Raw genomic sequence first — 15360 nt, forward strand, 5'->3', positions numbered from 1 at the left:
ACGTTATCGACCTGAGTATAAAAATTGCGCATATTAACCCTTTTTGTGTCTATGAAGGTATATGGAAGAGAATCTTTTTATTAGCCCATGTAAAATAAATATATGTGCTAAGAATTAACGTAGTATTATCTCTTTCATCTTGGTGTTGCTGTCTTACGATCTATCACAGCATGGAAGTGGAAAGGTCGCAGACTTTTCCTACGGCGCGGAATCGGAAAAACGATCTTAGTGCACTCTAGTTTTCGTATTGTCTTTGTAAGAAACAAAACGGTGATAGACATCACAAGAGGTTATTATGTGAAAGGTGTTTCTATTAATTTTTTGATTATGTGTCGTCAACCAAAGTAGAGGCTAGTATATTGAGGGAAGGGGGATGCGGTAGTGCATTACCGCTAGGGGGTGGTTGTTGTTGGGCAAAACATTTTCCTAAACAAAATTTATCGTGTGTTGGCTTATATTTCATAACGTTTGTAGGAATAATTTCTAGATAACACAAGACAAACAAAATTTATGCATTAGACGATGACTGTCAGCAATATTTTATGCTGACGTCAGCATTTTTAATCAATATTCCAGTTTTCAAAGAATTTTTTACATATAATTTCGTTGTCATTTATAACTTTTAGCACTTCTTTTCACATCTTCCTGACAAACACAAAAACAACTACTTTTTGGTAAACGTTGGTATTTCGCGCTGGCTGAAATCGTTAAAATTCATCGTGAATAATGTACAAGTACGAGTAATACAAGTAAAGTTTATAACAACAGCGTCAGTGTGAGATCATTGCACGAAGACGATCACTTTTATTGTAATTGCCTCCTACTCCAGGATAAAAACCACCGTACTCTGTAATAGCCAAACTAGAGGTTCTTATCGCTTTTTTCGGTTGGGAAAACCTTTGAGATTGCTACGCAATGACGACGTATACAATTTCCAACATAATTTCCTATTTAACAATGTTTAGACAGAATAATAAATATTGAACTATTGTTGATTGTTGCGTCATCCTTTATCTCCAAGATTTGTTTTGGGAGAAGAAGAAGAATCTTAATAACGCTACTTAAATTTGTGCTTTGATGTCTGCTTTGTCTTGCTGTCTATATATAAAAGCCAAATCATAATATCGCAAGTATAATTGTTAGTGGTCAAAACTGCTATTGTATTACCCACAGTTTTTATAATAACGTGCTGTTCAAGTTATAATACGGATGCGTTATTTACAGACTCGAACATGTTAAAAATATAGTAGCGTGACCTAACAATAGTGCTGCGCCATTAACCGGGACATTATTTTACCTTCTTGGCACACGCTGCAATAAATGACCATTGTTACTATTCTCGACTTTCCCACACTTTTATGACAGTATGTTGCGTATTTATTTGAAAGGATATTTTTGTTTTTATTCCAATTTGTTTTAAACAGATGAGGACACTCCCGCTCTTTACTGCAGGGTACTTTACAGAATACTGTTGCAAAATTAAATAGACCGTTCCTGGAGTTTAGCTGATACTTTTCGTTATAATTTCGTGATTACTAACCGACTTATTAAGTACTAAATTTAGCTAGATGTGGCACCTTTTCCGGTTAGGAACCCCATTTAATATTTGTCCCCTACGGTAGTATAACATTTATACTTCTTTTTTCAAAACGCCCATTTCCCCTTAAAGATCATCAAGGGTGCTTAATCGTGCATTTATTGACTGTTTTTAGTTACTTAATCAAAAAATTCACGAGTTACGTGGCATCACCTAGGCACATGGCAGTTCTCCCTAACGGCGACTCATAACACTCATAACGATAAAGGCAATGTAATAAGGATTCACAAGGTACACGTTTTTTGTTATAAGCAAACGATGTTAGGGTGAATGATGAATAATGTAGCAAATTACGGAAATTTTGTTCATTGTTTTTGCATAACTAAATATATATATAGAAAAATAACATACATAAAAATGTCAAGTGATGCACATAAAACATAACTTGTATACTGCAAAACGATATAACTATTTTTAACAAATGGTACTTATTTTAATCCATACTCTTGTCTCAGCACCGTTAAGAATTAAAACGTGCGCTACAGATCTTTTTTTTAACGAACCATAAGAATTCAAAGAAAATGAAAACATTCTCGATACATACAATGAGGAGCGTTTAATAGTGGGAAAAATAATTAAAAGTGTGCGAAACTACACCAAATTATAGTTAAATGTTTCGTACAGTAAAGGTAGAAATAAAACAGTTTAGAGACACTTTCTTCTGGAACTTTTTCTGTACTACAAGCGCTCATATTTAAGCCTTGTTTGTATTTGCGACATGTCAAAGTTTTGTAGTACACGTTTTCCAACAGAGCTTGATTCGAGTGCACGTTCTACTCTATTGATGGATATTGGTCCAGAACGAATGATCTCGGCACACTTTTCGACAATGATGTTAGCTTCAACATTCGAGAAAACTTTTTCCTTCCCAGAAACTGTATTTTCATAATCATCATCTTCACTTTCCTCGTCGTTTTCACCATGATGCTTATCTACTATATCAAAAACAAAATTGTGTTTTCGCAACAAGAGCACACCACACACTATTAAGCCTTAACTAAAGAAATATTGGATCGGGCTGCTTTAAGTGCATAAACTTTCGCAACAGAAATATTCGCGAATTGTAAATTTCACAAAAAAATTGCATTTCGCGAGTTTCTGCCTGTGAAAGCTTCAGCGCTTTTTTCAAAATCAATTAAGCTAGCAAGTAGCACAACACAAACATACCTCCTTTTGACACAGATTGTTTGTATTCATTTGCAATAGAGGAGCATGAGTTGTCAACAGCATCATTACCATCTATTAAAAGATAGGAAATGAATTCTTTTAAATTTAATAAAAAAACAGGCACAATTTTCATGAAAATCTTTATATTTATACTAACGTAAAACAAATAAAAGTCACCAATACAACATATAAGAAGAAAAATGCGATAGTTTTAACCTACCTTTCTCCTCTTCCGTGACTCCATAGCGCCAGTAGCTTCTCAATTTATCTAAAATCTGCCTATCAGACAAATGAATAAGATGGATAAAATTTTCACGTAGATTACGTACATCGCCAATTCTGACAGATTTCGCAGTCAAAAACTGTTTAAATAGAGTCTCCAACTCCCCGACTTCGGCATCAGTCCACGTTTTCTTTTTTTCGTAAATATTTTTTTTGCCACGTTTGTTGAAAGTTTCCTCCAAGGCAGCTGTACCCTTAAGGGCATACTTTTCCTTTTCTATCAAACGGTAGTATTTTTTGAGATGCTCTCAGAGTGCGTCAACAGGCTAGCAACATATGGAGCTTCACTTGGATTTTTATCTTCAATGATGGTGGATCCAGACTTTTGAAATATATTTGAAGTGATGTTTTTCCTCACTGGCGGATCGTTTTCACCATAAACACCGGACCTTTTCCAAGTGCTATTAATTTGTTTCGATATTGCTCCAGATTCTAACATCTTGCCATTATAGGAAACAAAACATTTTCAAAGTCACTGTGTATCTGACTGCGAATTGAATCGAAAAAAATTAATAGCTGTTGGTACAAGGTTTCTCTCGTACACAGATTAACAGGACCGTGTTTCCTAAATGTCTTGTGACGTTTTACTTTAATAATATATTTACCATCACGAAATACAGCAGCCTTCACCTCATCGATGTTCATGTTGCTAGGTACGCCAGACCTCTGACAATTAATTATAGTTATTTCCGTTATGAGAAAATCCCGTATACACGCATATTCTTGACGAGACAAGGTGTTTTCTCGGTAAGGGCTACGAAAATTTTTAATTATCGAGATAGCCTCCTTTGCACTGGCAGACTCCTCATACCGTTGGATCTGCTCAGGCGTGATAAGCACTTGTTGCTCCTCCATCTGTCTCTCAAGCTGCTGTATCTCTACCGTTCCATTATTAGATTTGCTCCATCGAGATACACTAACTTTCATCCTTAAAATCATATCTGGTGCTATTCCAGGTAGATGGATCTCCTCAGTAAGGAGAAATTCATAGAAGTGTGGCAGTGACAAAATATACCGTTTAATGGTTAAAGCTTTGTATTCCTTTGTCTTTTCGGCATACGTTGTCAAAAAGGTGTCGCGAATTTTATATTTTCCGACTAAATCACTGGGATATGAGGAATCCAAAGCTGCCCAAATATCTCTCAATTGCTGCTTTGACTGAATAGCACTCTTTTGGCAACTCTTCCCTCCATCAACTGAAATTTTATATGTCACAAACCTCTCTAAAATTTCAGCAGAGTCAACCACTTCGTCATCTTCCATGTCACTATCCGAATCTGTTACTTCGGATCAGTGGCGATCATCAGTGGCGACATGCTTGGCAGGGATGGATGTCATATGTGTACTTCGTTGTTTGATGCAACGTCACACACCCTGGCTAATCTCAACATACTATAATAGTAAGGTCCTTTTGATAGTTTGTGGACGTCTTGGAGGTGCAAACTCATTCTTTTGTTTCGACAACCTAAAACCTAACACCTGGTTTCCTCAATCCGTATATGCCAACGCAATATTTTGCCTTACTCTGGGGCCAATAGTGTACTTCTATCATGTGCCGAGATAAATTTGTAACACAACTATCACATGACTGTAATGGACATTTTTTGCGGTTTCTATGAAACAATTCAAACAATTAAATTAACATAGTTTGAGACTGCAAGAAAACGGTGGGAAACAGAAATTTCTTCTTAGTATTTTAATTGCAATATGTCTTGCACGAGTTGAATTTCGCAGGAATATATTACATTTAAACTAAGATTTTCGGCAGCATGAAGCTTTTGCAGAATATTTTTGTTCGAATTTCTGGTTTAGCTAATTTTTTTTCTCTTTTACTTTCAAATAATAATTTGAATACATTTAAAATATAATTCGAATAAAGGAGATAGGAGAACAAAAAATCTACATGTTGTAAATAGTATATGGCAGTAAAAATCATACTTTTCTATAGGTAAGCTTGTAGAGTCTGTTGAAAGTTGGCTCTCGAGCTCTGAAATTTTCTTCTTCAACCTGATATTTTCTCTCATCAACATACTAAGGCAAGGATAAAAGAATTTAAGGAATCTAAAATTAGTAACAGTTAAGGCTGCAGACTCTTTCTTATATGCGCAACTTCAATTCTTAATTTAATCTTAAATTAGATGGTTATACAGCAATTTCAGTACATATTAAAAAAGAAATAAACATACCTTTCTAAACTATTTGACGTAGACGATGTTTCAACCTGAAACAAACAATATCAAAACCTGACAATAAAAGAAAGACTTTCATCGTTTTTTCCAATGACTTTTAATTTGCAATGAAGCGCCTCAACATTTTTACTTCGTACCCTGATGTCACTGTCAACATCACTATAAAATTTGACAAAAAACCTAGCTGAAAATTTCCTTATTTTTGTTATAAAAAATTATAATAAATAACAATGTGTTTAGAAAAATGTGTGCCATACTTACTTTCCAATTGTTACCATTTTTTTCCCAAGATAATAGGATAGGCCATGCCATCAGTCCCATTCCTTGTAATAACTGTTATGGTACCAACCAATACAAATGATTCTTGAAGATTTCGCTATATAAAAATGTATACACATATATTTACCATTGTCAAAAAAAAATTCACACACTTTGTGCCAACTGTATTAAAAAGACATCCACACAGCTACATATAGTTTTAAAAATATGTTAAAAAGGTGAGTTGATACAAAGGAAGTTGAGTTTAGATCTAACACAGTCTAGATCAGATTGGAAGAGGGTCATTAATATACCCCGTCCAACCCATGCTAGCATGGAAAACGGACGTTAAGCCGAGAATGATGATGATGATGTGAGTATGGATTGTGTGATTCCATAATATGTGGAATATGATATTTCTGTATATAATTCAGTTTATATTAAATATATTAATAATATTAATTATATTAGCCAGTTTATATTAATTAAAAATTACCTTCCGTAAAGAATAATTTTCACAAATTAGTCATTTTAAAAAATTTCAAAAATTTATTTTTGAAATAAATGTTTGAAACGAATAATTTCAACTTGCTTTGCAGTGAATTAGTTTGCAATTTTAGTTTAGGTCCTTATAAATTATTTGGGATTTATATAGCTTTCAATTAAAGCTGCTTACAAGATTCAGAAATCTTTTTGTTTTGCTAAAAATTCATGTTGATTAATTTTAACAAATAAACCTTTTTGCAGGAAAGACTTATTTTCACAAATTGACTTTTGCAGAAATTGTACACGTATATATTTTCACTAATTGTCGATACAAAACTTCCTAGAAATAAAAATATACTGTTAAGAACAAGAAAAAGGTATATAATAGTATATATATAATAGGTGTATACACACAAAAGACTGTTGTTTACCTTACTATTACCAAAACTCATGATAAAATATGCTTCCTACTTTTCTTGTGACCTGCTTTGACAATTCCAACTTGAAAAATGATTTTTTTTATTCTGACAATGTAAAATATATATGAAATACTTGAGCAAAGCACAACTGCAGTGTGATATAAAAGAAAGCTTAATTGTGTACTTAACTAAATTATCATAATAAAAACCGGTGATATAAGTTCTTTGAAAGCATGGGTACAACAGACAACACACTTTTTTAACAATAATTTATAACAGCTTTTGTTATGATTTGATATCATTTTGATTAGGAATAATATATCTATAAACAACACTGGTTGTTTAAAACAAGTGTGTGGGGTCTTCAGAAAAACAACTTCAAGCATGGTCATTATTTTTAAAAAACAAGAGAAAAATAAACAAAATGTTTTAAAAACAAATAGGTGTGAGTCTCTCGAAAAACAACTTCAAGCATGGCTATTGTCTTTAAAGAAACAAGAAAAACATAAGTAAGAATAAATTTAGTGAAAATAAAATGAGCTTTTAAACAAACGCTCAGAGGTCATATCAAAATACCAACATGAGAATAAGGACTATATAAAAACACACTACAGCAATATACTTAACTACACAAAAAGACTACCAAGAAACATAATGCTATTGTTAAATGACCATAGCTATAGCTCTTTAATTCTACTAATGTTATTTCATTGAACAAACCTAAAAAGTTCAGATTGCTATTTGGGGTGTTACTAGCTACAAAACGTTAGCTAGCTATGCACTTTGGTTGCCCACAAAAAATATATTTACATAAGCATTTACAACATTTAAAACTGTTAAATGACAAAATAAAACTTACCAAAGAAAAAAAGCTTTTCTGTTTCTTATATCTGATTGATATGATTAAAAAACAACAACAACAATCCTTAAGTGAGAGTATCTTTCACGCCGCAAGCCGCCCTTATGATTTATTTTTAATATTTGCACATGCGCGTTGACGTAGAAAACGTAACCGCCTTGTCGTGGGTAACCGACGTAACCTAAGCGTAACCTACTGCTGGGTAGGAAACGTAACCGTCGTACGTAGGAAAGGTAACCGACGTAGAAAACGTAACCTAAAACAGTAGGATTCGGTACTGTTTTCGGTCAGGAGAGTAACTGTGAATATATCTATCTATCTATCTATCTATCTATCTATCTATCTATCTATCTATCTATCTATCTATCTATCTATCTATCTATCTATCTATCTATCTATCTATCTATCTATCTATCTATCTATCTATCTATCTATCTATCTATCTATCTATCTATCTATCTATCTGTAGATTCATCTAGGGGAGATTTTCTACGCGTAAATTAAGGCTGTATCTTTCCTATATATGTCCGCGCAAATGCAAGTTTAATTAATTTTTTTTAAAATTTGTTCAATACTTTCTGCAACCCCCATAATTGTTTTCCTAAGATCCCTTTCAAATTTTCGCAATAACGATTTAAAGTTGTCAATGTAACTAATCTCCCCTATATCAGAAATTGGGCCTAAATAAGGCCCAAATGAGTTAAAAAAAATTTTAGTCGTGTTGAGACACCCCAATAGCATAGAAATATACTATCCACTAAAATCCCTTTGCTTTTAATTTGGAGTTATGTTTTGAATACGACAGTCAAGTGGGGTTCGTGTAACTAAACGCAACCTTGGAAAGGAGTTCGTTGGAGGAACGAAACGCGACATCGTTAATTTCTGAAAATGTGTTTTGCGGCCTTATTTGTTGATGAATTAACTTAAAATTAGGTATGTGTATAGATATATCATTCAGCAACTATCATGCAAAAATTCATGTCAGTGGGATTTTCAAAACGGATAAAATTTAAGGTTTAGTGATAGTACCCCAATTTTGCTGTTGACGTAACTAATCTCCCTCAATTTTAGGAGATCCATGGATATTAATTATGTTGCTGCGCTTTTAATAAAAAAGATTAAAAACCCACTGAGAAGGAAGATCAAAGCACTCTGCAATACTAAAACCACAAATTAGCACCTGTGACAGTCATTTAGACCGCAGAATTGCAATATAAATTTTGTATCTTTTAGGGGAGATTAGTTACGAAATTTTATTTCGCAAAAAGGCCATAACCATGCGTTTTTTGTCAATATTGCAAACTTGTTTTGATTAACACACATTAAACTTGGGACTGTCGAGTTCATAATAGTTTGGCGTTAGTTAAAGATAAAAAGAATTTTGCCGCCAGCACAGCAGGTGGGCATTTACAGCCTTGTTGTTAAGGCACAAAAACGAATAATAAACTGGTAGTTTAATTGAATGTGGTCAACGAAAATATAGGTGCTAAATGTTGTTTCCATATAAGTCCTGTTGACGTAAGATCCGTGTTCTTCCAAACACACAACGCGTGGGCGAAACGTACACAGGGAGATTTATTATCATTATTACTAATTCATTTTAAGCATTACAGCATATATAAAACAGTTGTATAGATCGAAAAGGTATCAATCTTGGCAATAATAGTTATCTTAACATAGACTGTAATTACATTGGTAGGCTAAAGGCATTCTAAACGTCGCAACAACCTGGAAAGCTAAGATAAGGGTTAGGAAAATCATGAAGTCAACCGTGATTTTAATAAACGGTATAACTACCGTAACACAAGGCCCGGAAGTAAATCTCCAGTGACCTAATTCTCTCGAGTTACCGCTTTAACATTTATTTGAAATTTTATAACTGGAACCCCAGAAACTGTACGTCAAAGCCATTGGATGTTGGAACCATAACATTCAAGCTGAAACTCTAGCTGCAAGTAATGAGGCGAAAAACTTTGACTGACAGTTCACCTTATTTTCGCGCAATCCTGACACTATTCGCAAAATTGCACATACTAGAAACGATTGGAATTTTTTTTTTTTGGTTGTATAAGCTCTTGGGCGTTTCATTTACGTATTGCGAGAAGTAAACTTAACAAGATTGTTTCTCCAAATAATTATTAGAATGGGGTATACAAATAAAAGACTCAACTTAATAAATTTGCATGGCATCATAAAAAATATACATAAAAGCGGCTCAAAAACATGTAATAAAAACTTATCGTTTTTAAAAATAAAAAACTCGTTATTGTTTAATAAAATATGAGTCCTTGTTGTTGTATCAAATAAAGACTCACTATCGTTTTATCAAATATAGACTCGTTGTAATTTTATATAAAATAAGCACTCGTTATCTTTTTATTAATACAAAATACGGAACTAATTTCAATAAAACCTTTTAAACTTTAGGTAATTGTTAGACATTTCTTAACGTTTTCTCCTATCATCAAAAACAGATAACATAATTTTCGTAGCGATCAAAGAAACTATGTGCTCAAAAAACAAAAACAAACAAGGAAAAAAGAAAGAAAAAGATATCGTTTCCCATTACTTAAATGTTTTATCGTTTTTTCATTCTGTACATTCGGCGTTCGTATTTCAGCCTGGTCTGGACTTGCATAATTTTATACTTTTGCAGAATTTCTCTACCAATTTCTGATTTACTCAATTTTTCCAGTATGCGTTCAGCAGAAATTGGACCACCTTTTATGATGTCAAAACAAAGACTTTTGATTTCATTGGTTTCAATAGAATCAAACAATTTCTGCTGACCGGAAAGATTAGACGATGTTGTTGGTGGTATTACGTCAGTCGCGATAGACGAACAGTCGTCATGCTCAGATTGCTGATAAAATGATGCATCAACGGGAGGACAAAGTTCAAGAGCTGCATTTTCTTTTACTTTTACTTGATCTTCAACGTTGCTACTTGTACCTGCATCGTAAATAAAATAGGAACGAATTTTGTCGTAAATCTGTTTCTCAGATTTAGAGATGTCTAGTAATGGCAATTTTTCCCTGATCATCGAAATATTTATGTATTGCGCAGCAATTTCTTTTTCAAAGTATTGCAACACTTTTGCCTCCTCGTCTTTGCTCCACTTGTTTGGTTTGGATGGTGTTGAATTTGGTCTTGGTCTTTCAAAGACAGAATTTATAACGTTTATTCCTGCAACGGCTTGCTTTTCGCGCTCTTTAAGGCGATACACTTTCTTAGCTGTGGACAACGAATGTGCAAGCAAATCAGCTACAGGCTGTGCGTTATCTGGTTGCTGATCATGGACGCGAGTTGTGATGGATTTGCGTATTATCGTAGTGTTTATGTTCCCTTTTGGCATTTCAAAACCATCGTAAACTCCAGAGCGTGTCCAAATGGAGTGTATTTGTTTACTGACACTGCCAGATTCCAACGGTTTTCCATTCCAAGAAACAAACACCTGATTTGCCTGTCCAGGTACCTGTGGCCTTAGGTATTTAACAAATAATTCCAATAATCTTGCTTTTTGGACAGGGATGCAAATTACCGCTGGGCCATGCGTACTTTTTGTTTTGTGGTACTTTACCTTAATGAGAATATTATGACCGCTGTCATCTAACTTGCGCTTTCCAAATTCCTCCAAAGTTAAATTGGATGCTACACCCGCTCTGTGTGCATTTTGCAAAGCGATAACAGTCATCAAGTAATCACGCACGTTGGTGTATTCCAACATGGTGAAAACTTCGCTTTCTGATGCTGTCCCTAACAGTTTTACCGCATTTCTGGCCAATTCGCTGCATTCAAATGTTGCCCATTGGTCTGGACTGACTAAAAGCTCCATTTGAGCTTCTTCTCTGTCCCAACGTTGCTCATCGATGACTTTGTTATAAGTTTTACGCCATTTATGTAAGCGTAATTTCGCGGTTATAAAATCATCCACACAAAGTTCAGGCAACTCCAAACCTTCACTGACTGCAAATTCCATGAATGAAATTAGCGAAGACATGTAGTGCTTGGAGGTTGCCGGCTTGCTTTTCTTGTCTAAGTAATTGACAAAAAAATCGTCTCGGATCTTATTCTTCTTAAATAGATTAATAAGCTGCCCCCCCAAAACATTTACCACTGTGCGTACTTCGCTAACAGCTTGCAAGGAACTTTTCCTTTCACGTTGCCCACCATCTGGGGACATCAGGTACGCCAGAAACTGTTGCATTGTGCCATTATTGTCAAAGCTTGTGCTGCTTTCGCAGTCGTTGCGTTCTGCTTCAGTAACCGGATTGATGAAGTTCGTCTCAAAATCTACACTTGATTCTTCCCGAGGAGCTTCGTTGCTTTTGGAAACGGGACGGGAGGAACGTAATAACGCATAATACTCTTCATTAGTCTCCAATTTATGGTAAAGTTGGAGATGCTCTGACATTTTTTTTACCACTCTCAAACATGTTGGCAACGGACATATGCGAGGAACATGATAGTCTGGATAAGTTTTTTTATCTGCGCCTCCTTTTTTCCTACTGGGTGTTTCAAGGTGCCAATTGTAGGGCTTTCTCAGACTATGGCTTATCACTATCTGTTTAGACTTTGCTTTTGTCCATTTGTGTTTATCCTCCACGTGACGAGGCAAATTAAATTTACTTTCCCCACATTCTGGACAGATCTTCTTCTCCTTTTTGTACGTCCTCTTTTGGCCCTAAGAGTAAAAATAACAAAGTGTACGGATTTTATAGATAGATCTATATTTATAGATGCTATTACACAGCAAGCTGAGAACTTTATGATTACATATCATCATACAAGTTATTTACAATTTTCGTCCGTCACGATAGTAAGGGAGCTAAATTAAAGTTCTTACCACCGCAACATTTGTTTTAATAGATCCCTCTTGTTCTGCAATTTTCTCGTCATTTTCCTTCTCCCTTTTCTTTACTTCCGTTGCTATTATACTTGATCGTTTCATAACTATAAAAGAATTTCATTGAGTAAATATAAATTTTCACAGTAATAGTCTTGGCAGGCTTTTTCTAATAAAAAGAATAATAAATGACAGCAAACACTACCAACTGTTTTTGTGTCATTCTGAGCAATAAAGTATTAAATCAACAAAGAAAACTGTGATAAGCGATTAAAGAAAGAATCCCAAATTCACAAAACGAAAATTGTTCTGAGAAGTACAATTCCCTCAAACATCGTTGACACTTTTTCTAGGTAATAGCAATCCTCACAATTTTTCAGTGGAGATAATTTCAAAACAGACACTACTACAAACAAGTGATTATCAAACTCATAAAAGACAAGGGTAAATTTCTATTTTGGTTCGAGGTATTAGTCAAAACAGGGTACTGAAACCAACAAGTTTTCTTACATCTCCGTTCGAGCATGTCATAAGCTTCTTTGCCTCTATCTTTACCTCCCTCAGCCAGGTAAAAACGTGCCACTGCAGGGCTAACTTTGCAAAAACCAATAGTAGTCCACAACACCACTATGTACTGCAAAACATCCACAACAAGTCTCTCTTGGTTATCGCAGTCCACAAATTTGTTAAGGACCACCTTCATAGAATCTAATTGGGTGTCTTTAAAATTACCATAACCACTTTCAACATTATGGTACATCAAATGGTGTGGCATCAATCTCTGTCCATCAATTTCAACTACTTTGTGTTTGAATACATCAAGGCGATAATTTGGTCTTTTCCCCAACAGCACTTGGTGGATATATTTATCACACAACTCTGCAAATTGTGTTATGGATTTGTCTTGTATCTCGTTAATAATATCATCCATTTTAGTCAACATAGATTCGTCAACCTTTTCAACTGAAATCAATCAATGAAAATAAGGGATAATAAAACTTTTTTAAAGGTACTACACAAATAGCAATATAGAAAATTAGAGCTACTACCATATATGGGAACAGAAAAAAATATGCCTGTTGCGATGTGAAACCTTCACTCAAAGGTGAATAATAAGTAACTATCTCTACTTGGCAAACAAGAACTGATGCATCCTGAAATTTTCAATTTTTTTGTAAACCTGTAAAATTCACAATTTAGCAAGAAAGATTACAAAATGAAAATTTAATGATGTCGCACAATTTTTTAACATAATCAGAAAAAAAAATTTCAAGTTGGTGGATTATGTTTTTTTTTTTCATTTTACCGAGAATTAATGTATATATAAAAAGATAATATTCAAACAGATTTCCAGAAATGGAATGAGATAAAGTAAAGCTTACCAGAAAATTCATCAGCATCTTGATCAATCCAATACTTCAATGATTTTAATGCATCACCAACTGCAATGCTAATAACAGACATGTTTTTATTTATTTTATTGATATATATAATTGATATGATATAATCTAAAGAATAATTATATATATAAAACAAGTATTTCATAATATTCTGGATTAGTAGAATACATTGTTGCAGTCTTGGTCATGAATATTTGTACCCGCGTGCGGTTGTACGTACGCCTACACTAATACAGGCGTGCAATCAGTATCGCACGCCTAGCTTATGATTTTGGCGTGCAATTATTACATTCAGGAGAGCGGCAGCGCAGAGTTTTTAAAGCATTGTTTTTTACTTTTTATTTGCTTCTTTTTCGTTTGTTGACTTATTTATTTTAGCAACAAAATGTTTACAAACCATGTTCACAACAAGCCGCCATATTGAATGAAGCATGTGAAAAATGAATAACCAACTTTAATCTGCGAAGACTCTTAATTGACTTTCCTGTACAGTTCCGCTTTGCATTAAACTGTGCCTGTGACAAGTATTTTTGAAGCATGTCACCGGCGACTTCTGCGATATTCAACTTAATAATGCCCTGACCTTCGGTTCGTAAATAGCATTTCCATTTGTCATCGTCTTAAGGAGATCAATACAAGGGTAATGAAGAAATTTTTTGCCAGCTGAAAAACAAAAAAAATATTGTCGACGCAATGCCGAGGCAAAACATTTGAAATGTATCTCACGTTTTAATCTCACATTTTAATGAAGGTGGGTATTTAATAGAAATACATTTTAGAGATACATTTTAACGCAGAAGAACAATTATGTATTGGGTAAAGTTTGGGTAAGGGATTACTCTAAAATAGCTCAGTTCTGCTTGGCGTGTGTACAAAGTAGAACGGAGGCATGCGGGTGCGATCGCACGCCATTCATGACCAAGACTGTTGTTGATGCACAATACTTAATGTCTTAAATGGAAATATTTCCAACCCTAAGAAATAAATACATATATACTTTAAATTTAAAAAAAAGGATGTATAAATACTTTGTCAATACAAAATTATTTCTCAAATTGATCTAAAGCAACCCATATGCTACAGTTAAACTTTTTGCCAATTTGGATTGCTGCCTGTCTTGTAACTGCAATACTTAACTAATATATTTGCCTTAAACCTGGTATATATATATTTTAATAAAATAAATAATATGGCAGCCTTTCTAATTTAATTTTTTTACACGATACGTTACTTTCCTGCATTGCCAACACGTTACGCTTTTTAAAAAATGGGAATTTTAAAATAAAGAATTTAAAAAATATCTTTACTATCAAAACTAAATTATAATGATTTATAATGGGAAACAGCTTAACACAGTTTTGTTCTAGAGAATTAATTTTGCACACCAGTAATGTAAATTACAAAAATACACCTTGAACATGGTATAATAAAAAAAAATTCTTTAAGATAACAAGGATAGCTTTAAATTTTATTCTAGAGTCTTCTTCTCAGAAATGTTGTATTAACACTTTGCATATTAGCATTAACTAGCTTGTAAAGAAATGTTATTCATTAGATGCCAAAGTCAACACATGTAGTAAAAAAGTTGTATATTTATTACCCTAAAAACATGCACCATACAACAAATGTTGTCTGAATATTCAAAAATATATAAAACAGAGTTTAAATGAAAATTGATGCTTTGAAAGTTCTGAAAGGCTTTCTTCTTAAAAATTCAAGAAGAACTATTCGTGTAACAAAAGTAAAATCTAATCACTAATAAGACCTAAAAATACACACTGATAGGAGCACAAAAAAGTTAATTAGAAAATTTATCTAAGAATTTAAAAACTGCACATATGTTAAAAAATACTTGTT

General features: G+C 33.7%; 2 protein-coding genes across 12 annotated transcripts; both read right to left on the reverse strand.

Moving 5' to 3' along the window:
- Nucleotides 1–1887: 1887 nt before the first annotated feature.
- Nucleotides 1888–7367, reverse strand: LOC130613852 (uncharacterized). 11 transcript variants are annotated; one of them, XR_008975752.1, is made up of 6 exons: nt 5497–7247; nt 5233–5267; nt 4985–5077; nt 2985–4659; nt 2765–2836; nt 1888–2529 (listed from the first exon to the last, which is right to left on the reverse strand). XR_008975752.1 is itself a non-coding variant. In XM_057435206.1 (5 exons), the coding sequence occupies exon 5, from the start codon at nt 4307–4309 to the stop codon at nt 3479–3481; it is 831 nt and encodes a 276-aa protein (XP_057291189.1). In that variant the 5' UTR covers nt 4310–4659; nt 4985–5077; nt 5233–5267; nt 5497–5611; nt 7258–7367; the 3' UTR covers nt 1888–3478. The 11 variants fall into 11 exon arrangements, 7 of the variants coding, with proteins under 7 accessions (XP_057291189.1, XP_057291190.1, XP_057291185.1 ...); XR_008975751.1 differs by having other exon boundaries at nt 1888–2532; XR_008975750.1 differs by having other exon boundaries at nt 2765–4659.
- Nucleotides 7368–8055: 688 nt separating this feature from the next.
- Nucleotides 8056–15085, reverse strand: LOC130613850 (uncharacterized). The gene is made up of 4 exons (XM_057435201.1): nt 13486–15085; nt 12614–13066; nt 12104–12210; nt 8056–11941 (listed from the first exon to the last, which is right to left on the reverse strand). The coding sequence occupies exons 1-4, from the start codon at nt 13646–13648 to the stop codon at nt 9836–9838; spliced, it is 2829 nt and encodes a 942-aa protein (XP_057291184.1). The 5' UTR covers nt 13649–15085; the 3' UTR covers nt 8056–9835.
- Between the last annotated feature and the right edge of the window lie 275 nt (nt 15086–15360).

The sequence above is a fragment of the Hydractinia symbiolongicarpus genome, chromosome 11 (assembly GCF_029227915.1).
Source record: "Hydractinia symbiolongicarpus strain clone_291-10 chromosome 11, HSymV2.1, whole genome shotgun sequence".
NCBI classification, from domain to species: domain Eukaryota; kingdom Metazoa; phylum Cnidaria; class Hydrozoa; order Anthoathecata; family Hydractiniidae; genus Hydractinia; species Hydractinia symbiolongicarpus.